The 27431-nt window shown below is 43.9% G+C and overlaps 1 protein-coding gene across 3 annotated transcripts in view; it reads right to left on the reverse strand.

Moving 5' to 3' along the window:
• LOC124001537 (serine/threonine-protein kinase DCLK2-like) overlaps positions 1 to 17296 on the reverse strand; it is a 74331-nt gene extending 57035 nt beyond the window's left edge. For 2 of the 3 annotated variants that reach the window (XR_006832799.1, XM_046308390.1), the window contains exons 1-2: positions 16213 to 17295; positions 3128 to 3483 (exon numbers count right to left, since the gene is read on the reverse strand). Coding sequence is in view for 2 of the 3 variants with exons in the window: in XM_046308390.1 (XP_046164346.1) it covers positions 3128 to 3483; positions 16213 to 16615 (759 nt within the window). In the remaining variant the exon portion in view is untranslated. Of the gene's footprint in view, positions 1 to 3127; positions 3484 to 16212 lie in introns of all 3 variants that reach the window. The other variant, XM_046308389.1, reaches the window with a different exon arrangement.
• Positions 17297 to 27431: the final 10135 nt, after the last annotated feature.

Raw genomic sequence — 27431 nt, forward strand, 5'->3', positions numbered from 1 at the left:
AGAGAGAGTCAGCCTGCATTCCAGACAGCCCTGCAGCGCTCGTTTGGATATACCACCGGCTTCCTCAGGCAAATCCCCTGTGACATCATCAGTGCGCGTCGCAGTCAAACCGCCCGCCACATTGCATTCCAAACAGCCCTTGCGAGTCGCCTGCCTGAAGCGGTCCCCAAGGACAGAGTAGGAAAGGCACTCCCTCTTTCTCGCACACCCCGTCTCTCTGCTTTATCTCGACACAAAACAGGATTCCTCCTCTCCCTGTCTAGTGCCGACAACACTAAATGTTAACGGATGAATGGAGAAAACGTCCCAGTCAACTTGCAGCTGTGTTGCATCATCATTTATGATGAAGTCTCAGCCCACAGCACTGTCAAATCTGTTTAAGCAATCCATGAAGGGATAAAGCCAGACAAGGAGTCAGTAGTCTTTCTGTCACAGACATGGGACTGAATAAGTACCGGGATGGATATCTAATGGGGCATTCCCAAGGATCCATCATGCTGTAGCCTATGCTTGGCCATTTTTGAAAGAGCAGCGATGTTGAGTACCAGAGGGAGTAAGCGAGACCGTCGATTCAGATGTGATGGCTGATCTTTTCAGTCATCGCTTGTTTCTCCTCTCGTTCTGTCTGTCGTTCCATCCCTGTACTCTCTGTGGACGGCCGAGTAATAAGCGGCCAGAGTTGGACTGAAGGGGTGAATCACTGATTATGTACCTAAAACATCTCTCTGGGCGAAAATCAAGCTTGGACAGACATTTCTGGCCCAATACTGCCGTGTATTTCAGTTTGTGCTGCAAGACTGGTTCATTGCCACAAAACAAAAGCAAACAGGTGCAGATACTGAAAGTGCCTACTGTACTGTACTGCATAAACTGTCTTCTCTGTCAGAGAGAGAGGGAGAAATCATCCAGACCCTGCCTCTCCTCCTGATACAGAGCCTCCTCTGAATAGAGGCTTCAGTATGTTGGGCTGGCCGGCCTGACTGTCTGAGAGGATAAGGATCATTATTTTCATGAGTCACTTCTCTGGCCAGTCCGTGAAGATTCCCGCCGGCTCTGGGAATCTGTCAGGAAAGAAGGGTCAACTGTGTTCTCTGCCAGGACAATATTCAGAGTTCAGATAGAAGGAATGGGATTTTGGGGGATACTGCTTCTCTTTTCTTTAGCCTTGTCTAGCACTGAAACCTTCACTGCTACATTAGATGTCTCAATGTCTTGTATACTTCTAAGCGAACGGTCCTTCACAAAAACTGACTCTATTGACCGGCATCATGATCCTGCCGTTATCAAAGAACCACTTGCCTAACACCTCTCAGCACAGTGCCATTGCTTGTGAAATAAGAGGTCCAACCGTTAAAGCTCTGTAAAAAACACAGACTGCATTTCAATCCAGATTTATCAGAAAATCCACTTATCTTTAACAACTGTGGAACCTGACTTCTAGGAAATGTTCTAAATCCACTCCCCCTTAATCAATTATGATGGAATCTTCTTCCTCAAATGAGGCTAGCAGCATTTATATCAATCTAAAACTAAAGCCCATGATGGGAAATTAAATGCATCACGTGTTCATCACTAGCACATTAGGTGTGCGTCTCAAATGGCACCCTATTCCCTATGTCGTGCACTACTTTTGACCAGGGTCCATAAAGGCTCTGATCAAAAGTAGGGTGCTAAATATGGAATAGGGTGCCATTTGGGACATACTGTAGATGTCTAGATGGAAATACTAAATAGGACCAAACAGTGCTGTGAAAAAAAGTATTTGCCTCCTTTCTCATTATCAGATCTTCAACCAAAACCTAAAATTAGATAAAGGGAACCTGAGTGAACAAATAATACAACAATTACATACTTACTTGATTTAGTTCATAAACTTGATTTAGTTCATAAACAAAGTTATGCAACACCCAATGCCCCTGTGTGAAAAAGTAATTTCCCCCTAATAACCGGTTGTGCCACCTTTAGCAGCAATGGCTCCAACCAAATGCTTCCTATATTTGTTGATCAGTCTCATGTCGCGTGGAGGAATTTTGGCCCACTCTTCCATGCAGAACTGCTGTAACTCAGCGACATTTACACCAATCTAAACTAAGCTGGGGGGAAATGCAAAGATAAAGTTCTTGATAACTAACACTACATAATCCTGGGCTGCTCGTTTCAAGTCCTACCACAACATCTCAATTGGGATTAGGTCTGGCCATTCCAAAACGTCATATTTGTTGCTTTTTTGCCATATAGACTTAATTGTGTGTTTTGGATCATTGTCTTGCTGCATGACCCATCTGTGCTTCAGCTCAGACGGATGGCCTGACATTCTCCTGTAGAATTCTCTGACACAGAGCAGAATTCATGGTTCCTTCTATTAAGGCAAGTCGTCCAGGTCCTGAGGCAGCAAAGCATCCCCAAGCCATCACCATGCTTGACCGTTGGTATAAGGTTCTTACTGTGCAATGCAATGTTTGGTTTTCACCAGGCATAAAGAGACCCATGTCGTCCAAAAAGTTATACTTTGGACTCATCTGTCTATAGAACATTCTTCCAAGAGTCTTGATGATCATCCAGGTGCTTCCAGGAGCTTTTTTGGTAAACTTAAGTTTTGGATGAGACTCAACGTTTTGGACGAGATGGGTCCCATTATGTCTGGCCATAACCAAACACTGTATTCCAAACAAAGCATGAAGTTTGTTGATTTGGTCGACTCATGGAGATACTTGTAGTGCACCATGGGGTTTGTGCTGATTAGCAATAGTATAAAGGTTGAGTGCTGATACAGCTGAAACTCATAAATCATGAAGCATCTATGCTATAAATAAGACCTTTGACCAGAGAACTCAATATGGATATCCCATCTGGTACTGATTCCCATCTCCAGAGCAGCGTTGGGATTAACCCAACATACTCTAATATAGAGTCCCTGAAGTATCGTTATTCATTACTTGCAACAGCAAGGTTGAGGGTTTGATGCCTGTATGGGCCACATATGTTGAACACAACTGTCTGTAAGCCATTTAGAAGAAGGGGGAAAATGGCTAAATAACCACATCATATACGTCAGGATTGGATTTGAGACCCTTCTGCTATAGAAAGTAAGCATGTTGTTGCATCTACAGAATTACTACCATCTTACTTGTTTTCCCTCCAGTGTGTAGAGCCGTTTGACCGCCCCGGAGTCTAGCTTGATGGCGTCCGTGATGTCAGTCAGCACCTGTTCGAAGGAGTGGGCCGTCTTCTTATTCAGCAGGATCCTCACAGCCTTCCTGGGCTTGACCCCGCTGCGAATGACAGTCACCAGCTTGGGCTTGATGAAGTCTCTGGTGCCCAGGCTGGCCTCACTACGCTGCAGCTCGCCCTTTACCAGGGTGCTGAGGGAGGACAGGGAGCGGGACTGGCCGGCCTTGATGCCCACTGACCAGTTAGGGTTAACGTTCTTGGTATAGTCCACTCGGCGGTAGGGCTCGTTGGAGGCACACACGTAGCTCTCACCTAAAGGGAGGAAGAGGGGAGAAGTAGTTAGAATTTAAGCTTCTTTAAAAAAATAAATAAATAAATAAATAAATAAATATACACACATACACACACACACACACACACACACAGTGGGGCAAAAAAGTATTTAGTCAGCCACAATTGTGCAAGTTCTCCCACTTAAAAAGAAGAGAGAGGCCTGTAATATTCATCATAGGTACACTTCAACTATGACAGACAAAATGAGAAGAAAAAAGAATCCAGAAAAACACATTGTAGGATTTTTAATGAATTTATTTGCAAATTATGGTGGAAAATCCCTTTATTTTTTTGAGCAGTATATATATATATATATATATTTCATAAAAATCGTTGAATCAACAGTTTATAAAAACTGCTTATCAAATGTAGGGCAATTTAGTTATTGAAGCTACAGTAATCAACTCCATCCATTTTCCAGCTCTGAATGATACTTTACAACTGTCAATGAATAACCATTCATTCTAAATGACTAAAGGAGTGTTAATTAGCCACATGACGTTGAAAGTAACTAGTCGGCTTGACTGTGGATGACAAGGAGTTAAGGTTCCCCAGTGGAAACAAAAGGCACATTGAGACGGAGGCCAGCCAGCCAGTGTAACTCGGCCCTCTCTGTGAGCTCTCTCGGCCTGCCGCATTGGATACTCTCCAAAGCTAAGTCTTTTCCTTTTCCTAGCCCGCATTCCATTGTAACAGTTAGCAAATGTGTTTGTGTTTCCCCTCAAGCCAAGGCCAGATTCATTTGACGACTCAAAAGGCTGATAAATGGAACCACAATAAGGGAAAGAGGAGGATGTGAGGGTGGGTGATTGTGTTTGAAGGCGGTTTGTGGGAGGACAACACATGCAGGATTTTTATTTTCACATTCTGGGCATGGCTAACATCTAATCATTCATCATGGAATTTAAGGTTTGTTACAAGACTAATGAAACCACAGAATGGCACACTGTAGCAGTGTGTAATATGCTACGCATGCAACTAAGTGAACCCATATTGCTGCCTTTGATGTCCTTGCTCTGTCATGACATAGCACTATACTTGCGTATCTGACCTTTTACCAGCTCAAGGCAACGATCGCTGACAACATGACTGGACTAAGAAAGGTGAGAAAACGTTATTATATGTAAGAGATAGAGATGGTCAAAGAGATGTGATGCTAAATCACACTAAATGAACTAAGGTGAGAAAACATTGTTATTGCTTGTACAAGAGGGAGAGAGGGGAATCTAAAGGACCTGAAGGGGAACGAACAATGAATGAACAGAATCTATCCATCTAGAACCGTATAGAAAGCTTACAGAAGCTAAGGTAAATTTGAGTTTTTTTCCTAATGCAGTCAACCTTGCTCTTATTATTTGATAACAAAAACATCCTATTCTCAGCAGTCAGTCATCCAGGAACAGGAAGACAACAGTGAAGGAGTCACCGTGGAGACAGAAGAACAGCTTGCTTAAATAAATGTGACATCCGCCAGGGAAAGGAGTCATATGCGAGAGTGGTGTGAAGACGATGTCTAACCCTCCAAAATAGCTCGATACCCAGCATTATTTTCAAGACTCACGACTGAAAAAAATGAAGATCCTTTGGTCATAAGATCACCAACACCCCGCTGAGATCAACCTAAACCAGGACCATCGACATGAGGTTAATATCAATCTGTTATCTTCTCAACTACAACTCTACCTTTTCATGTTGGACATTTCAGTATTATCTACTGCTCGTCATGGTTCCTCTCATTTGCGTTAAGACAAAGAAAAAGGGATGGAAAGGAGGAGGAAGAGACTTCTGAGACGGCGAGTCCCACGACGCCTGGATTTATTCATCTACCAATTAAACAAAGGCTAATTAACGACGCTAGGCCACAGCTGGGGGACCCAAACAGATGAAAACGATGACACCAAATGAGACCCGGAGCCATCATCAATTCAGATCAGAAAGCCTGGAGAAACAGGTGGCCTTCTGAAGGGGGCTCTGGGGTGACAGTCCCTAACACCTCTGGGGACGAGAGGGGGGTCTCAGGTGCAGCATCACCAGAGAGGTTAGCGGACCCTGGGTGGGTGATACCCTTTAGTGGCCCTACAGCAGGGCCTCATGTGGACAACAGCTGAGAATCACAGCCCCTTAAACAGCTCCCTAAGCAAACATCAGCTGGTCACTATGGAGGAGACGGGGCAGATACATCAGTGTGTGCGCTGATCCATCACTGAGCAAATACACACATATGCCATCACTCAGTGGGGTAAGTGAGAGGTCATGGATTGAGAATGTGTTTGTCTGATGTTGTCCCTAACACTATGGTGTCATCTAAACAAGCAATGTTTTCCCATGAGTGAAGTCTGATGTTGAATCAATCAGCTTATTACATACATTGGGATCTCATCAAAGGACCGACTTGGGATCAGGTGCATCATAATTCACCAGTGGGTTGAAGATATCCCTGTAGTGGTGTGGGGGCTGTGCTTTGGCAAAGTGGGTGGGTTTATATCCTTCCTGGTTGGGCCTGTCGGGGGGTATCGTCGGTCGGGGCCACAGTGTCTCCCAACCCCTCCTGTCTCAGCCTCCTTATTTATGCTGCAATAGTTTGTGTCGGGGGGCTAGGGTCAGTCTGTTATATCTGGAGAATTTCTCCTGTCTTATCCAGTGTCCTGTGTGAATTTAAGTTCTGTCTCTCACTCTGAATGATCCGTTGTGAAATGTCAACTGACATTTACTATTAGCACGACCTGTTGCACCCGCTACAACCACTGAATATTATTATTTGACCCTGCTGGTCATCTATGAACTAGAGGTCGACCGATTATGATTTTTAAACGTCAATACCGATTATTGGAGGACCCCGAAAAAAAGCCGATACCGATTAATCTGACATTTTTTTAAATATACATTTATTTGAAATAATGACAATTACAACAATGCTGAACACTTATTTTAACTTAATATAATACATCAATAAAATCAATTTAGTCTCAAATAAATAATGAAACATGTTCAATTTGGTTTAAATAATGCAAAAACAAAGTGTTGGAGAAGAAAGTAAAAGTGCAATATGTGCCATGTAAAAAAGCTAACGTTTAAGTTCCTTGCTCAGAACATGAGAACATATGAAAGCTGGTGGTTCCTTTTAACATGAGACTTCAATATTCCAAGGTAAGAGGTTTTAGGTTGTAGTTAATATATTATTTATAGGACTATTCTCTCTATACCATTTGTATTTCATATACCTTTGACTATTGGACGTTCTTATAGACACTTTAGTATTGCCAGTGTAACAGTATAGCTTCCGTCCTTCTCCTTGCCCCTACTTGGGCTCGAACCAGGAACACATCAACAACAGCCACCCTCGAAGCATTGTTACCCATCGCTCCACAAAAGCCAAGGGGAACAATTACTCAGAGTCTCAGAGCGAGTGACGTCACCGATTGAACCGCTATTAGCGTGCACCCCGCTAACTAGCTAGCCATTTCACATTGGTTACACCAGCCTAATCTTGGGAGTTGATAGGCTTCAAGTCATAAACAGCTCAATGCTTGAAGCATTGCGAAGAGCTGCTGACAAAACGCACGAAAGTGCTGTTTGAATGTATGCTTACAAGCCTGCTGGTGCCTACCATCGCTCAGTCAGACTGCTCTATCAAATCATAGACTTAATTATAACATAATAACACTCAGAAATACGAGCCTTTGGTCATTAATATGGTCGAATCCGGAAACTATCATTTCGAAAAGAAAACGTTTATTCTTTCAGTGAAATACGGAACCGTTTCATATTTTATCTAACAGATGGCATCCTTAAGTCTAAATATTGCTGTTACATTGTACAACCTTCAATGTCATAATTATGTACAATTCTGGCAAATTAATTACGGTCTTTGTTAGGAATAAATGGACTTCACACAGTTCGCAACGAGCCAGGCGGCCCAAACTGCTGCATATACCCTGACTGCTTGCACAGAACGCAAGAGAAGTGACACAATTTCCCTAAATATAAGAAATTCATGTTAGCAGGCAATATTAACTAAATATGCAGGTTAGAAAAATATATACTTGTGTATTGATTTTAAAGAAAGGCATTGATATTTATGGTTAGGTTTGGAGAAACGACAGTGCTAAATCATCACCCGTTTGGCGAAGTAGGGCTGTGATTCGATAACAGGCATCGCATCGATTATATAAAACGCAGGACAATAAGATAAACTAGTAATAGATAAACTAGTAATATCATCAACCATGTGTAGTTAACTAGAGATTATGTGAAGACTGATTGTTTTTTATAAGTTTAATGCTAGCTAGCAACTTACATTGGCTTTTGCTGCCCTCGCGTAACAGGTAGTCAGCGTGCCACTCAGGCTCCTCGTGGAGTGCTATGTAAGGCATGTGGTTAGAGCATTGGACTAGTGACGGGAAGGTTGCAAAAACAAATCCCTGAGCTGACAAGGTAACAATCTGTCGTTCTGTCCCTGAACAAGGCAGTTAACCCACTGTTCCTAGGCCGTCATTGAAAATAAGAATAAGAATGCCAAATAGGTGTCCAAAAATTAGACCGATTTCCGATTAATCGGTCGATCTCTAGTTTGAACATCTTGGCCATGTACTGTTATAATCTCCACCCGGCACAGCCAGAAGAGGTCTGGCCACCCCTCAGAGCCTGGTTCTTCTCTAGGTTTTTCCTAGGTTCCTGCCTTTCTAGGGAGGTTTTCCTAGCCACTGTGCTTCTACATCTGCATTGCTTGCTGTTTGGGGTGTTAGCCGATGTCACAAACCCAGCCTGAGGTAAAAAGGGCTTTATAATTACATTTAATTTGATTGAAAGTCCTCCTCAAATGGCACACAATCGGTGTAGCATAAGACAACTATCGTGGTTTGGCTTGGTTTGAATCCAATCCAATGACTCACTGTCATTTCAATAAGCACACTACAGCAGAGTGTGGTGGATGTCACAGGGTAATCCCATCCATCGTCCAGGGATCACATATGAATGAATGAATGGGGCTTGATGAGGTTCACACAACAGGCCAGGCGTCCTCAATCAATGGGGCTGGGAGCACACACACACACACACACACACACACACACACACACACACACACACACACACACACACACACACACACACACACACACACACACACACACACACACACACACACACACACACACACACACACACACACACATTTGATGGCTGAGTACACAAAGACAAGACTCTGGTGTTCGGCCTTCAACATCTCCAGTCAAAAGGCCTCATTCACAGCCAGGCCAAGACAATCCTCTGACGGATTGACTGCATTCCTCCTGTCTCTGTGACCTGACAACAGCCGTGCCCTATTTCTCCATATCACAGCAGGAGGACAAGGTGACAGCCACCGAGGGTACAGCCGCAACCCACTAACATAAGTTACTGAGGAGGCTACGATAATTAGGCCTTATCATCCCGACCAATGGCATCTCTACAGTAAAGAGGGGACTTCTTGAGTGGAACCCAACCTGTGTACTGTTTATGGAATGACTTGAGTCCAGTCATTGTTTTACAGTAGAAAGAATGGAATGGTTAGAGGGGTTCCAAAATAAACTTGGCACCATATCAAATGTCCAATAGGATTGGCTTAAGAGCTCAAACTCTACTCCTATAATAAGGTAAAACCTACACGGAACTCTTCATTAGCCACAGTAACTAGAGTATGACCTCACAGGCCACTATACCTAATGCAGTATAAACCCAAATACCCTCAAGATGAGAACAACAACAAGTTTTGACAGCCAGAGAAAGTGAGTTGGCTTTCCTTTCAAATCAGAGCAGAGAAAGTGTGATGCCTGCCAGGAGGATTCCATCTTCCACTCTGAATGGTTACTTGGTAGAAAACAGGCATTACATCCAGAGGTGAGGCAGAAGTAGTAGGCCTGGCTATGTGTTGGTGCCAGTCCATCTTCTACCACACTCACTGTCCCACGGCAGCACCCATTCTCCTTCCTGCCAGCCCAACCAGAAGTGATGCAATGTGTCTCCCAGCCACGGGATTGGGCTCTGACCTAAATCTACCACCCCATCCTCTCTGGGGACATGGGCGGAGGAACGAGTGCAGAGGCTTATATTTGGAAGGAGGAAGGAAGGATGTCAGCTGAGAATAAATGGGGAGGAGAGAAGGGTCAGGAGAAAAGGACAGCAGTGAAGTAAAGACAAATCACAGCCTATAGCTGGGGGTGCTGACTAACGGGAGTCAGGAGATAAGCTGCAGTATACAAATGAAAAGACAAGTCCCACACTCATCTCTCTTTGCTATGGATTGATTCGATTATGACAGAGCTACCATGGTGCGATAACCGTAACCTTTCACGCTAAGACAGGATCGTAGAGAGGTCACAGGTCAGACAGCAGAACTCAACACGAAGATTAACGTATTACCCAGACACCGGCCACTGTCACTGCTGCAGCCTGCGACACAGAGAGGTTCACACACAAACAGAACCACTGTGTAGCAGTGGAGGCTGGTGGGAGGAGCTATAATTTATTTATTTTTAATTTTACTAGGCAAGTCAGTTAAGAACAAATTCTTATTTTCAATGACGGCCTAGCAACAGTGGGTTGGTTAACTGCCTGTTCAGGGGCAGAACAACAGATTTGTACCTTGTCAGCTCGGGGATTCGAACTTACAACCTTTCGGTTACTAGTCCATGCTCTAACCACTAGGCTACCCTAAGAGGACGGGTTCATTTTAATGGCTGGAATGGAATCAATGGCACGAAGTCATTGATGTGGTTTCCATACGTTTGCTATTGTTCCTTTGATTCCAGTCATTAAAATGAGCCTTTCCTCCTATAGCTCCTCACACCAGCCCCCATTGCGGTGCACGTCTATATATAGATAATCTGCCGAGAGCTCTAATGAGAGCTCTAACCTTTGCATACATTTCTGGAATAATACTCACACACTTACTGAATTCATTTTCCTTTAGTTGTGTAGGGTCTAGTCGGGACAATATACATGATTCTTTATTAAGCATTCCTATGAAATGACTGAGCTAATAAGTCATGTTGTAATATAATAATGGTATGACCTGACCATTGGAGGTAGTTGTACATATCTTATTTGGTCTATTAGTAGTTATAATAACAGCTTCCTCTACACCTCAATGTTGACCTTTTCCATTCTCCTCCCTCATCATGTTCAAAGTGAACAGATCATTGGCAGAGGTATGAAGGGGGTGCAGAGGGGGACACGTCCATGTTTTACACTCTGTGTCACGTTCATCGTAATGATGAGACCAAGGCGCAGCGTGATAAGAATACATTCTTCTTTAATAAACGAAGAACACTTAAAACTAACGTGAAGCTATGATAAACCGAGTGCTGACATGCAACTACACAGACAATAACCCACAAAACCAAAATGGAAAAGTGGCAACCTAAATAGGAGCCCCAATCAGAGACAACGATAAACAGCGTCTCTGATTGAGAACCAATTCAGGCCACCATAGACCTTGACATACTAAAACCCCATAGATATACAAGATGCCTAGACAGGACAAAAAACACCTAGACAATACAAAAACTAAACCAACCACCCTTGTCACACCCTGACCTATTTTTTTTATTTATTTCACCTTTATTTAACCAGGTAGGCTAGTTGAGAACACCTTTATTTAACCAGGTAGGCTAGTTGAGAACAAGTTCTCATTTGCAACTGCGACCTGGCCAATATAAAGCATAGCAGTGTGAACAGACAACACAGAGTTACACATGGAGTAAACAATAAAAAAATCAATAACACAGTAGGAAAAAAAGGGGAGTCTATATACAATGTGTGCAAAAGGCATGAGGAGGTAGGCGAATAATTACAATTTTGCAGATTAACACTGGAGTGAAATGATCAGATGGTCATGTACAGGTAGAGATATTGGTGTGCAAAAGAGCAGAAAAGTAAATAAATAAAAACAGTATGGGGATGAGGTAGGTGAAAATGGGTGGGCTATTTACCAATAGACTATGTACAGCTGCAGCGATCGGTTAGCTGCTCAGATAGCTGATGTTTGAAGTTGGTGAGGGAGATAAAAGTCTCCAACTTCAGCGATTTTTGCAATTCGTTCCAGTCACAGGCAGCAGAGTACTGGAACGAAAGGCGGCCAAATGAGGTGTTGGCTTTAGGGATGATCAGTGAGATACACCTGCTGGAGCGCGTGCTACGGATGGGTGTTGCCATCGTGACCAGTGAACTGAGATAAGGCGGAGCTTTACCTAGCATGGACTTGTACATGACCTGGAGCCAGTGGGTCTGGCGACGAATATGTAGCGAGGGCCAGCCGACTAGAGCATACAAGTCGCAGTGGTGGGTGGTATAAGGTGCTTTAGTGACAAAACGGATGGCACTGTGATAAACTGCATCCAGTTCGCTGAGTAGAGTGTTGGAAGCAATTTTGTAGATGACATCGCCGAAGTCGAGGATCGGTAGGATAGTCAGTTTTACTAGGGTAAGCTTGGCGGCGTGAGTGAAGGAGGCTTTGTTGCGGAATAGAAAGCCGACTCTTGATTTGATTTTCGATTGTAGATGTTTGATATGAGTCTGGAAGGAGAGTTTACAGTCTAGCCAGACACCTAGGTACTTATAGATGTCCACATATTCAAGTTCGGAACCATCCAGGGTGGTGATGCTAGTCGGGCATGCGGGTGCAGGCAGCGATCGGTTGAAAAGCATGCATTTGGTTTTACTAGCGTTTAAGAGCAGTTGGAGGCCACTGAAGGAGTGTTGTATGGCATTGAAGCTTGTTTGGAGGTTAGTGTCCAATGACGGGCCGAAAGTATATAGAATGGTGTCGTCTGCGTAGAGGTGGATCAGGGAATCGCCCGCAGCAAGAGCAACATCATATATATATATATGAGAGAAAAGAGTCGGCCCGAGAATTGAACCCTGTGGCACCCCCATAGAGACTGCCAGAGGACCGGACAGCATGCCCTCCAATTTGACACACTGAACTCTGTCTGCAAAGTAATTGGTGAACCAGGCAAGGCAGTCATCCGAAAAACCGAGGCTACTGAGTCTGCCGATAAGAATATAATATATGCCATTTAGCAGACGCTTTTATCCAAAGCGACTTACAGTCATGTGTGCATACATTCTACGTATGGGTGGTCCCGGGGATCGAACCCACTACCCTGGCATTACAAGCGCCATGCTCTACCAAATGAGCCAAAGAAGGACCACTAGTTTTTGATCACTCTATACGTTCTGTCTTTTTTTTTGTGTGATTTATTTTGTTTTTTTGTTATGGTGATTGACAGAGTCGAAAGCCTTGGCAAGGTCGATGAAGATGGCTGCACAGTACTGTCTTTTATCGATGGCGGTTATGATATTGTTTAGTACCTTGAGTGTGGCTGAGGTGCACCCGTGACCGGCTCGGAAACCAGATTGCACAGCGGAGAAAGTACGGTGGGATTCGAGATGGTCAGTGACCTGTTTGTTGACTTGGCTTTCGAAGACCTTAGATAGGCAGGGCAGGATGGATATAGGTCTGTAACAGTTTGGGTCCAGGGTGTCTCCCCCTTTGAAGAGGGGGATGACTGCGGCAGCTTTCCAATCCTTGGGGATCTCAGACGATATGAAAGAGAGGTTGAACAGGCTGGTACTAGGGGTAGCGACAATGGCGGCGGATAGTTTCAGAAATAGAGGGTCCAGATTGTCAAGCCCAGCTGATTTTTACGGGTCCAGGTTTTGCAGCTCTTTCAGAACATCTGCTATCTGGATTTGGGTAAAGGAGAACCTGGAGAGGCTTGGGCGAGGAGCTGGGGGGGGGGGGCGGAGCTGTTGGCCGAGGTGGAGTAGCCAGGCGGAAGGCATGGCCAGCCGTTGAGAAATGCTTATTGAAGTTTTCGATAATAATGGATTTATCGGTGGTGACCGTGTTACCTAGCCTCAGTGCAGTGGGCAGCTGGGGGGAGGTGCTCTTGTTCTCCATGGACTTCACAGTGTCCCAGAACTTTTTGGAGTTGGAGCTACAGGATGCAAACTTCTGCCTGAAGAAGCTGGCCTTAGCTTTCCTGACTGACTGCGTGTATTGGTTCCTGACTTCCCTGAACAGTTGCATATCACGGTGACTATTCGATGCTATTGCAGTCCGCCACAGGATGTTTTTGTGCTGGTCGAGGGCAGTCAGGTCTGGAGTGAACCAAGGGCTGTATCTGTTCTTAGTTCTGCATTTTTTGAACGGAGCATGCTTATCTAAAATGGTGAGGAAGTTACTTTTAAAGAATGACCAGGCATCCTCAACTGACGGGATGAGGTCAATATCCTTCCAGGATACCCGGGCCAGGTCGATTAGAAAGGCCTGCTCACAGAAGTGTTTTAGGGAGCGTTTGACAGTGATGAGGGGTGGTCATTTGACTGCGGCCCCGTAGCAGATACAGGCAATGAGGCAGTGATCGCTGAGATCCTGGTTGAAGACAGCGGTGTATTTGGAGGGCCAGTTGGTCAGGATGACGTCTATGAGGGTGCCCTTGTTTACAGAGTTAGGGTTGTACCTGGTGGGTTCCTTGATGATTTGTGTGAGATTGAGGGCATCTAGCTTAGATTGTAGGACTGCCGGGGTGTTAAGCATATCCCAGTTTAGGTCACCTAACAGAACAAACTCTGAAGCTAGATGGGGGGCGATCAATTCACAAATGGTGTCCAGGGCACAGCTGGGAGCTGAGGGGGATCGGTAGCAAGCGGCAACAGTGAGAGACTTATTTCTGGGGAGAGTAATTTTCAAAATTAGTAGTTCGAACTGTTTGGGTATGGACCTGGAAAGTATGACATTACTTTGCAGGCCATCTCTGCAGTAGACTGCAACTCCTCCCCCTTTGGCAGTTCTATCTTGACGGAAGATGTTATAGTTGGGTATGGAAATCTCTGAATTTTTGGTGGCCTTCCTGAGCCAGGATTCAGACACGGCAAGGACATCAGGGTTAGCAGAGTGTGCTAAAGAAGTGAGTAAAACAAACTTAGGGAGGAGGCTTCTGATGTTGACATGCATGAAACCAAGGCTTTTTCGATCTCAGAAGTCAACAAATGAGGGTGCCTGGGGACATGCAGGGCCTGGGTTTACCTCCACATCACCCGCGGAACAGAGAAGGAGTAATATGAGGGTGCGGCTAAAGGCTATCAAAACTGGTCGCCTAGAGCGTTGGGGACAGAGAATAAGAGGAGCAGGTTTCTGGGCATGGTAGAATATATTCAGGGCATAATGCGCAGACAGGAGTATGGTGGGGTGCGGGTACAGCGGAGGTAAGCCCAGGCACTGGGTGATGATGAGAGAGGTTGTATCTCTGGACCTAACCAAAATAATAAAGAAAACAAAGATAACTAAGGTCAGGGCGTGACACTATGATGGCTGCACACTACTACTGGGTCATGCGTGTGTCACAACTGCTTAACCAAAAAGGAAGACCTGCTGATTCAAGAGAGACTAATGATCTCAAGATTAGCAGACACTCTTATCCAGTGTGACTTACAGTAATGAGTGCATACACTTTCCATACTGAATCAAACGCACTACCCTGGTGCTTGCTCCATGCTCTACCAACTGAGCCACACGTGACATCATCTATCCTAGAGTTTGAGAGGCATGTCCACGACTGACTACATGGGTTACAATTGCATTACAGTAGTAAACCTGTTTACTGTATTTACATATGACTTTACTGTAAAATGCCTAAGAGAGGAAGATCTCTACTTGTCATATACTCTATAGGCCTGAATCCTACTAAGGAGGCTATAATGTAGTATAATTAAAATCACTTTATTTGTCAATTGCACACAAGGTCCAACCGAAATTTGACTTCTGCTTTTAACCCAGCCCCTCAGAAAGACGCATACATACAGGTTTTGGAGAGGTGCCCAGGAGGTAGCCCCCCCGCACCCGTGAGTTGTTGTTGAGGGGGTTAAGTGGCTTGCTCAAGGCACCATGGCAGGCAATTGCATCTAGGATTTGATATCAGCAACCCTCTAGTTGCCAGCTCACTTCCTAACAGATTTTTCCGTTCGGACCCAGGATCTGAACTGGCAACCCTCTGGTTGCTGGCTGGCCTCTAACAGCTAGGCTACCTGCTGCCCAATGAGGCTATAATGTAGTAAAATCAGGCTATAATGTAGTATAATGAGGCTATTAATAATTGCTTTATTATACTACACAATAGCCTCATTATACCACATTGTAGACTTATTATACTACATTATCATATAATAGCATAACTATATTATAGCCTTATTATACTACTATATCACATAATGTAATGGAATAGAATATAATGTAGTATAATAGGCTATAATGTAGTATAATAAGCCTATAATGCAGTATTAGCTAGTCTTCTTCGCAAGGGGAATGCTGATAGCAGAATACACCTGCATATGTATGAACAAGGAGTCAATGTAAAACAGCTGGTGGAACTCTGATGACAAGCAGTATCTTGGCCAGGTCGCAGTTGTAAATAAAAACTTGTTCTCAACTAGCCTACCTGGTTAAATAAAGGAGAAATAAAAAATGTAAAAAATGAAATGGTTTATAAGATTCTATGATGAAACCTCAGAGATAGGAGTGTCTGGTGAAATCTAATAATGAGTTCCTTAGATCAATCAGCTCATTCATCAATATGCGCGAGTATTGATCTCTACATTATTTATTATGTCATTTGTAGGACTGGGCTGTGTGTGGGGAGGGGGCCGGTGGTGACTGCGTGTCCTTACCCTCCACTAACTCGTCCAGGCTGCTAATCTTCTTGCTGCCATCCACGGTGTAGATGCTCCGGACACCTTGAGGCAGGTTGACGTTGTCCGAGAGAGACCGGGTAAGCTCCATAAGCAGGGCGTCCAAGGACCTAAAACGGTCGTTGGACACGGCATACACCAAACCCTTGAAGTATTTGTCCCCATTTCGGTAGAACCGCACTTTTTTGGCTTTCTTCTCGGAGGTGAGCGACTGGAGCGTGCGCGTTCGGTAAAAGCTACAGTGCGCGCTGTGCGCCGGGCTGGGCACGAGACCGTTGCCTCTGGAGCCGGACTGGGATCCCGAGCCGTTAGCCCTTGACGAACGGTGCGTTTTGTCCCGTTCCTCAAAGTGTTCCCATTCAATACTTCTGCTGAGCGACATGTTCGATCTGTTAATGTTTTGATCTATCCGCAGTAGAAAACAATAGCAGATGGAAATAGGGCTTGCTTGGAGGAGCCAACGCGTTCCCAAAGACAGCTGTCAAACAACGCTTTGGCAATCACTGATACAGTAATCGAGAGGACCGTGTACTTGTAGGCTAGTTCCTCCTTGCGCCGTCAAGATACAATGTTGAAATTTTCCGGGGATTACAGTCCGCTGTTAATATAACTAGGGGTACAGTAGCCTGAGTTACGGTTACAATCTTACCTTGTCAATAGGCTGCACAATAAACTCTCGGTTATTGAAATACCAAAGGCTAAAAGAAAAGGATTGCTCCAAAACTCAATGTTCACGAAAATTCACCGGCAAATTTAAATTAATACCAGGTGCAGAGAGCCTCGACTTGATTGACAGTCGACTGATGCAACCTCTAGTTTACCAATGAACGGAGCCGCACAGGAAAACACTCGATTCCAAGCTATAAGAATGTATCCGGTAAAACACAAAAGGGAAAAACGAATTCTATTTAGCACAAATACATTGCATGTAAAGCCGGTGTCCAAAATCCACAGAATCTAACAAAGCCGCATGCTTGCTACAGAAACCGCAAGCCTCCTCCTCTTCTCACATCCTTTCTCAGACGGGCGAACCGTTCAACACTAACACTGTAGCACGAGAGGCCACCCCAGTCCTGTCATCCAATTCAACGAGGGAGGGAATGCTGCTTCCCCTCAGGGTCCTAACGGTAGTCCCTGTCAAATTGTTCAGCAAGTGGTGTATTTTCTGAAAGATGCAATTTGGCCCCCAAATTTGAACTTATTTGTTATGTCATTATTTATGATGTGCCATTTAGGTATTTAGTAGGCAATACCATTCCCTCGAAAAGCTAAAGGAAAAATTATAATGACAAATAGGTGCTAATGGCCAAATCCAGCCACTCTCGTGGGTTTGAAAGTTAAGCAGCTAATGGCTTCATCAGGGTGTCTGAGACAGAGTGAGACACCCTGATTAAGTATTTTTTAGCATAGTATTTTATTAGGATACTGAACTACACAAATAAGTGTAAGCCGATGCTCCTACTTGGTGTATTTTAATGATGTCTTAGGCCACACATTAGAGGCTTATTAACTTTCAAACCCACAAGAGTGTTTGGATTTTGATATGTCATTTAGCACCTAATTTGTGGTTATAATTCTTCCTTCAGCTTTTCAAATACTCTTCCCCCCCAAGAGCACCTGTGGTTGTTTTGGAATACCTGAAGCACTCCTCCTACTAATTTTTCCTCAAGAATACTATTCCCCCATTGCCATAAGTCAGTGCTCTTTAAAGGTTATAGACTCAAGCAATACATTGGACATAACACATCTCATATATACTGTGTGTCCACTGTCCAGTCACCAGAGTGCTACCAAGGCCATAGGCTTACAGTGGCCAGTGGATTACACAGCGAGAGTGATGCCACTTTCTCTCTGCCAGCCTAGTGGGTGCCTACCTACCTGCATCATCATCACCTGGCACAGCACCACAGGAAGGGCTCAGACCTAGGTCCAGACCTAGGTCCTAGGTCCCATGGTGCCACAGCAACCAATCCAGGCAGTTAATAACATCAATAGAGAAACATTATTAATATTGAATAATATTGCTCATTATGAAAATAATACTATAATACCCAAAGCGACTTACAGTCATGCGTGCATACATTTTCACTTATGGGTGGTCCCGAGAATCAAACCCACAATCCTAGTTTGCAAGCGCCGTGCTCTACCAACTGAGCCATCCAGGACGTTTGAAACTAGTGCCAAAGCAAACAACAGGATTAACTGAGGACATTGATCAGGGTGTGACACACAGGGATCAGTCCCACTGTCCCTTCATATCCCCCATGTGACAATGCCTGGACGTATGGAAGTGAGGAATAAATCACAACCAGTGTGGTGGACCTCAGTTTACCTTCTCCTAAAGATCCATCAACCAAGACACATAAGGAACTCTCCAGAAAACAAGCATAGCAGCTGCATCAGAATGATGCATTGTTGGTAATTCCTCTTTATGAGATGAAAGGGGATGAAAATGGGGATGAGGAAACGAGGCAGGAAACAAATAGGAAGTCACTAGTCCTCAGGAGAGAGGATATCCTGCACACAATGACAAAGCAGAAAATCCCCTTGAATAATACGATTGAGAATCCCTTGTTCAAAAATTAAAGAGTGCAAATGGAGGGATAACAATCAAGAGGATAGACAGTAGAATTCCCTGAAATGGTCTCTCTGTCTGGATATCGGCTAAATGTGTTATATAAAAGAGTTTTCATTCTGTTTCAGGAGGATTTTGGGGATGAATCCACTTAAAGACTTTCCCCCAAAAATCTCTAAGGACATTTGAATCAGCTACAGTGGAAGAAATGCATGCAGTAGAAATTAGGAGGGTGACATGACCCGGGGTGACTTGTTTACGATTGCTTGATAACTCATCAAAACAACTCGTTAACAACTATTTTATAGAAGTATAAAACTCTTTATACATGTGATTCTCAGTGTTGTACAGTCAATGACATCCTCCTTAATCATGCTTCTACAAGATCAATTCAGTTTTTAGACTGGAGCTCAAGTTGTCATGCAGTTATTAAGTTTCCATTTCATTAGTTCTTCTCAACCACACGGAGGAGCAGATACAGGTGTAGGATCTTAATTTGAGCCAGTTTGCTACAGAAGGAAAATAATCCTGCAGCAATAGGAAGGTGAATTATTAAGTGGATTATAATTCATGAACATTTTAGTAGGGGATGATACATTTTTTGTTAGGGCAAATCAAGTCTGACATTTTAAACCTTGAATACAGTACATGTTTGCAAAATAGGGGTCAAATTAAGATCCTACATCTGTAAAAGGCATCTGGAGATTACAATTCAATTTCTTTCTAAGCTGACAGGCTGGTGATGGATGTGTGTATGCGTGTAAGTGTGAACGCATGCATGTGTTTGTGTGCACAAGCACATATGTTAATTTGGATCCAGACATCAGGTGCTGCAGCACAGTGTGATTTAAAATGGGGTGGGAGTGGTTGTAGGTCAGAGGTCAAGGGAGTGAGGAAAGGGGAGGAGTTGACCAGCTCATGTGACTGAGGAGGGCCGTCACTATTTAACACAGCCACATTAACCCCACCCATTTCCACAATTTATCTTCTTAAAATATGATTTTAAACCTAACTGTAACCTTAACCACACTGATACCCTTAATAAGCCTAACCTTAAACTTAAATTAAGACCAAAAATCACCTCTTTTTTAAAAATGCATTTTTACGAGATAGCCAATTTGGACTTTTTGGCTGTGGTAACTATTGACAACCAGAGTCTCTTTGAACCATTTTATGAACCCTATGTGCATTACATTCATGGCTTCAGTAAACAATGTAATTGCAGGTCAATGTAACAAGCAAGAATGTTGACGGTTGGTATAATATAATCAAGACATGCATGGATGACCCTAATGAATGACAGAGACAACATTATACCAAAGTAACTAACCATCATCCTGTCTAAAATTATCATAGAAGGTCAAGCAATTTTGAGGACAGTTCCACCACCTGCAAAATCCCAATTTATACACTGCTCAAAAAAATAAATGGAACACTTAAACAACACAATGTAACTCCAAGTCAATTACACTTCTGTGAAATCAAACTGTCCACTTAGGAAGCAACACTGATTGACAATAAATTTCACATGCTGTTGTGCAAATGGAATAGACAACAGGTGGAAATTATAAACAATTAGCAAGACACCCCCAATAAAGGAGTGGTTCTGCAGGTGGTAACCACAGACCACTTCTCAGTTCCTATGCTTCCTGGCGGATGTTTTGGTCACTTTTAAATGCTGGCGGTGCTTTCACTCTAGTGCTAGCATGAAACGGAGTCTACAACCCACACAAGTGGCTCAGATAGTGCAGCTCATCCAGGATGGCACATCAATGCGAGCTGTGGCAAGAAGGTTTGCTGTGTCTGTCAGCGTAGTGTCCAGAGCATGGAGGCGCTACCAGGAGACATGCCAGCACATCAGGAGACGTGGAGGGCAACAACCCAGCAGCAGGACCACTACCTCCGCCTTTGTGCAAGGAGGAGCAGGAGGAGCACTGCCAGAGCCCTGCAAAATGACCTCCAGCAGGCCACAAATGTGCATGTGTCTGCTCAAACGGTCAGAAACAGACTCCATGAGGGTGGTATGAGGGCCCGACGTCCACAGGTGGGGGCTGTGCTTACAGCCCAACACTGTGCAGGACGTTTGGCATTTGCCAGAGAACACCAAGATTGGCAAATTCGCCACTGGCGCCCTGTGCTCTTCACAGATGAAAGCAGGTTCACACTGAGCACATGTGACAGACGTGACAGAGTCTGGAGACGCCGTGGAGAACGTTCTGCTGCCTCCAACAACCTCCAGCATGACCGGTTTTGCGGGTGGTGTAGGGTGGCATTTCTTTGGGGGGCCGCACAGCCCTCCATGTGCTCGCCAGAGGTACATCTGGGACATCCTGTCTCACTCCATCCACCGACGCCACGTTGCACCACAGACAGTCCAGGAGTTGGGAGATGCTTTAGTCCAGGTCTGGGAGGAGATCCCTCAGGAGACCATCCGCCACCTCATCAGGAGCATGCCCAGGCGTTGTAGGGAGGTCATACAGGCACGTGGAGGCCACACACACTACTGAGCCTCATTTTGACTTGTTTTAAGGATATTACATCAAAGTTGGATCAGCCTGTAGTGTGGTTTTCCACTTTAATTTGAGTGTGACTCCAAATCCAGACCTCCATGGGTTGATACATTTGATTTCCATTGATCATTTTGGTGTGATTTTGTTGCCAGCACATTCAACTATGTAAAGAAAAAAGTATTTAATAAGAATATTTCATTCATTAAGATCTAGAATGTGTTATTTTAGTGTTCCCTTTATTTTTTTGAGCAGTGTATAATTGAATTAGGTATTTACATTTGACTAACTCCCAGATAGTCCATTCATGTTGTTCTCTCTTCAAAGCCCTGTGTTTACAGAGCTACTCTGTGTCCCTCTCACCCTACACACTTCTGGGTAAAACCATGCATCAGGCCTGCAGCTGCAGAGCTGGAGGTCATGTGGTCCATGGCCACACAATTTAATCCTCTGAAGGGTATTCTCCATAGCATGAGTGCAACTGGCATGCATGGGGTTCCATATTGGGTCAATTATGTTTACATCTGAATCAGAAGCAGGGTAACCGATTACTGTAATCCGTTACTTTACCAGCAAAATGTTGTAATCAGATTACATATTCTTTTGAAAAACTAGAGTATTACTTCGAGCATTACTTTTAAATTCAGAATGGATGTTTGCGGACAAAAATCTTTGAACCTTCTCTGTTTTCTCAATTACATTAAATGAACATTGAAAAAAGGCGCAAATTTAAGTTTGTTCCACCTGAGCGTGTCTGACCACAAGTCAGAGACCGCTATGATGACACACCAAATGTGTTTGATGGATCGTGGGAAAAGAGTAGGGATAGGCTTTTGTAGGCTACAGTCCAAGCTGTGTCTTCCAATGGTACGACTGCTGTCGACACCCAACGATGATCCAATTTGAATAAACGTTTGGAGGTAAGGATGACAGCAGTGGTGTAGTCTACGGCGATACGGATATCACTTATTATTGATATCTACATGGCATATTGATGTGAGTCACATTGCTGCTCTCTCATTTAGCAATTTGCGGCCTTACTGATTGTGGTTGTTGTGGACGGCTGTTCACAAATCTAAATGTGTATTTGAACCCAATAATGGTTGAATTCAAGAAGTTAAAGCTGCCTATCAATCATTGTTATGAAACCAGTGGACAGCCAGTGAAAATACCCTCTTGCAACAGCTGCATAGATCCCAACCTATGGAATAAAAGTGGGGCTTTTATTGCTCAATCTAATTCATGCTGATAAAAATAAATAATCCATAGGCCTAATGGACACAAGCTCAAACTCGCACACTTTTGATAGACTTGTAGGGACAATCTGTAGTGGCTACATCCATTTTTGGATTTATAAATGATATGTAAAGATATCATTTAATCATACTACATGATATGTAGTAGAAAGCGATGGGTTAGAAGAAGCCTACACAACCAACCCATAAAGTAAAATTGAACATCCATATATGGCCAGCTATGTAAACTTTAACATTGATTTGTTCAGCAATAGATGTCGTTCAATTGGTAACATACATTTTTGTCTTCTTCTAATGCCTCTTAAGGGGAAAGTAATCTTAAACTAACTGAACGTTATCAGATTACGATACCGAGTTTGGGTAATCCAAAAGATATGTTACTGACTACAATTTTGGACAGGTAACTAGTAACTGTAACGGATTACATTTAGAAATTAACCTACCCAACCCTGATCAGAGGTTAATGTTGTTGGCCATGCAGTGAGATGTTCTCACACATGTGGTGATGGGACCCACATGCATTTGATTGACTACTGTTGGTTTAGCAAGAGCAGCTCTGCCACATTAACGATAGGGTTTAATGGTGCCTGCTAGTGGTCAGATTGAGATGTTGCATGTGTTGTTGTTGCTGAATTGACGTCACTTGAAGTTGTTTGACACAATGTTGCATTATAAACTTTTATAACATGTATTTCTGGATGATGATCTGAATTTAACAATGAATGTATACACTAATGCAGGTATACTGAACATAGTTATTTATTTATTTTTAAACTGGTTACTTATCCCAAAAGATAAAACATCAAAACATTCTATGCTATCCTATAAAAAATAATATTAATTCATACAATGTCAGTGCTACTAGGAGAATGAACTAGGTCAGAGCTCTCCAACGCTGTTCCTGGAGAGCCACCCTCCTGTAGGTTTCAACTCCAACCCTGTTCCTGGAGAGCTACCTCCTGTAGGTTTCAACTCCAACCCTGTTCCTGGAGAGCCACCCTCCTGTAGGTTTCAACTCCAACCCTGTTCCTGGAAAGCTACCCTCCTGTAGAATTTAACTCCAACCCTGTTCCTAGAGAGCTACCCTGTAGGTTTTCAAATCAACCCTGTTTCTAGAGAGCTATCCTCCTGTAGAATTGAACTCCAACCCTGTTCCTAGAGAGCTACCCTGTAGGTTTTCAATCCAACCCGAGTTGTAGTGGTGTATAGTACTTAAATAAAAAATACTTTAAAGTACAACTTAAGTAGAATTTGGGGTATCTGTACTTGTCTTTACTATTGATATTTCGCCAGCCTTTATTTCACTACATTCCTAAAGAAAATAATTTACTTTTTACTCCATACATTTTCCCTGACACACAAAAGTACTCGTTACATTTTGAATGCTTAGCAGGACAGGAAAAAATGTCCTGCTAATGTCCTGCTCACTTGCCAAGAGAACATCCCTGGTCATCCCTACTGCCTCTGATCTGGTGGACTCACTGAACACAAATGTTTTGTTTGTAAATGATGTCTGAGCGTTGGAGTGTGCCTCTGGCTATCGGTAAATAAATAAAAATCAAGAAAATGGTGCCGCCTGGTTTGTTTAATATAAGGAATTTGAAAATACATTTGTGAACTTTTTCCACCATTGCCCAGTTGTAACTAACCCGATTCAACTTATCAACCAGCTAATAATTTGAATCAGGAGCGCTCGATTAGGGTTGGAAACCCTACAGGAAGGTAGCTCTCCAGGAACAAGTTTGAAGAGCCTTGATCTAGGTCCTTATGGGCCTAATACTGTATGACTCCCCAGCACGTTATTTCCCCTAGCCCTCCCTGTATTAACCAAAATACAATCACACTTCAGGGTATACCAGACAAGGCCGAGTATAGCCCACAAAGATCTTCTCCACGGCACAACCCAAGGGGGGGCTCCAATCCAGACAGGAAGACCGCGTCAGTGACTCAACCCACTCAAGTGACGCACCCTCCGTCCGGGCAGAGATCTTTGTGGGCTACACTCGGCCTTGTCTCAGGATGGTAAGTTGGTGGTTGAAGATATCCCTCTAGTGGTGTGGGGATGAGCTTTGGCAAATTGGGTGGGGTTATATCCTGCCTGATTGGCCCTGTCCCGGGGGTATCATCGGACAGGGCCACAGTGTCTCCTGACCCCTCCTGTCTCAGCCTCCAGTATTTATGCTGCAGTAGTTTATGTGTCGGGGGGCTAGGGTCAGTCTGTTATATCTGGAGTATTTCTCTTGTCTTATCCGGTGTCCTGTGTGAATTTAAGTATACTCTCTCTAATTCTCTCTCTCGGAGGAGGAGGACCTGAGCCTTAGGACTATGCCTCAGGACTACCTGGCATGATGACTCCTTGTTGTCCCCAGTCCACCTGGCCGTGCTGCTGCTCCTGCTCCAGTTTCAACTGTTCTGCCTGCGGCTATGGAACCCTGCCCTGTTCACTGTGATTACTATTATTTGACCATGCTGGTCATTTATGAACATTTGAACATCTTGGCCATGTTCTGTTATAATCTCCACCCGGCACAGCCAGAAGAGAACTGGCCACCCCTCATAGTCTGGTTCCTCTCTAGGTTTCTTCCTAGGTTTTGGCCTTTCTAGGGAGTTTGTCCTAGCCACTGTGCTTCTACCCCTGCATTGCTTGCTGTTTGGGGTTTTAGGCTGGGTTTCTGTACATCACTTTGATACATCAGCTGATGTAAGAAGGGCTATATAAATACATTTGATTTGATTTAGATTTATACCACCTACATGATCAAAACCGTGTGTAGTATGTCTCCACACAATGTAGCCCAGTGGCATGGTAAGAAAGTCGAAATCACTCTCTCTCTCTAACACAAGCACACCCTCTTGATTTATCTTTCTCTCTCCTTTCGCTATCTAAGCTAATTGAATTATAGCAGGTCTCCTCAGGTTCGGGCATCTGTGGGGGGACCGGGTTTCCCATGACCCACTTCACTCACATTCCATTAGAGGCAGGAGGGTTGGCATTGCCGCGAGGTCAGCCGGTGTATTCCAGTTCCTCAGCAGTTTGGAAAGAGAGAGACATTCCTGAGACTTCTTAGGCTGACAACAGACGAGAGAGAGAATATGTTATGGGATTTAGAAAGGTAACACTGCAAGCAGACAGTGTGGGTCGGAAAAGGTCAAAGTATCACTACAATAGTATACAATTGTATAATATTTGGTTTTCTGTTGTGAAAATGTCTGAGATTACTAAAATGAACATAGAGTCAATTTCCAACTTTGACCACAAGATGGAGCCCAATATCTTCGATATTCAATCTTCAAACCAAGCTGTCCTTTTCATGCATGTCTGAGCTCTAAAACTCAGTCAGATTTGTATGAACCATCTCAATAAAACATCAGACACCTTATCTGAAACAGAGGAGGCAGAGTGTGTGAAAAACATGGGATATTGATGACATTAAAACAGGCAGTGGGAGTGAATGAGCTGACCGGATAGAGGTGCTGATTCACCCAAACCATGTCATGTTTGATATTCACAGTGAAACCGTCCATGGATGCAACTGCTGCTGCAATGCTAAGATCTGGCACTGTATATTCTAATGAGAGGAGTCCTCATGATACGGACACTTAATATACACAGTAGATTATAGTCTAGACTCATTTACACAGTTTTTCCTGACCAGAGGTTTTTTTTTCTTGTCAAGTGAAATGTTCAGGAAAAACTCCAGGCCATAGTTATTAAGGCCACAACTAACATTTTTTCCTGATCAGATTGAGTGTTCAGGAAAACTCCTGGAAATGTCAAGTTGCTATAGAAGCGCATAGAGGGAAGACCAGGGCCTAGAGACACTGTGTCCTGTCCTCATTGCTCCCCCATAGAACCACCACCTTGACATAAACCCATAACCCCATGCCACATGACAAACAGCCCCTGATCAATGCTAGAATGTAGTCGTTGTAGCTGATGGATAGTTGCATGCATCTTATCCCCCTCGGTTAGCCCAGACCTCCAGTGATTTATCCAGGGAGAACCTGTGCCGTTAACCCAGGGATGAGATACTTTTCCCTGGGATGAGAGAGATGAGCCAGGACCCAGGCTGGGGCTTCGTTTGACGAGTGTCAGCCTTGATTAGTCTGTCATGAATTAAATTATGCCAACCTCCCCCTCCGGTAACAAATATCCGGTTTGACAGATTCATGAGGGCGCTAATGGACTAATATTTTCACCGGGCTGCATGCTAGGACTGGAGTATGTTATTTATCAAATGTTATTCATTTAGTGATATGGAAAGTCCTCCATGAGAGGAGAGTACCATGATGCATGATCCATTGACATATTTCAAAGGTCAAATAGGGGGTGGTATATATGCCCTCCACTGCATGTACAAGTGGGTAACCTGTACGTGTGTGAGGTGTGAAATGGAAAAGTGTTTTCGTACATCCCAACTCCTCCTGAGAGCGGAGTCAAGGCCAGGGATCAGCCATTATTCACCGCAACCCTGGAGCAGAGGGACAGATTTTTCACCTTGTCGGCTCAGTGATTTGAACTAGCAACCTTTCGGTTACTGAACCAACACTCTAACCATTAGGCTACATTTGTGGGGGTGGACTGGGAATGGAATTAGGGATAAGTTGTGTGTGTGTTAAGCAAATGTCCCTCAAGGTCAGAATTTTAGGGAAGGTTAGTTGCTCTAACGCATGCCTGTAGACACCATACAAGTCAAAAGCTATGTATCAAGGAAAGAGGGTTACCTGAACCTACATCTGTGCCTGCTGGAAGGCAACTTCCTGCTTGAGCAGCTGATATAGGGCTAGAGCACAGATAGACCTTCGCTGTGGAGCTACAGTCCAGAACCAGACACATAGATGTTCAATAGATGGCACTGT

Source organism: Oncorhynchus gorbuscha, linkage group LG17 (assembly GCF_021184085.1).
Source record: "Oncorhynchus gorbuscha isolate QuinsamMale2020 ecotype Even-year linkage group LG17, OgorEven_v1.0, whole genome shotgun sequence".
Classification (NCBI taxonomy): domain Eukaryota; kingdom Metazoa; phylum Chordata; class Actinopteri; order Salmoniformes; family Salmonidae; genus Oncorhynchus; species Oncorhynchus gorbuscha.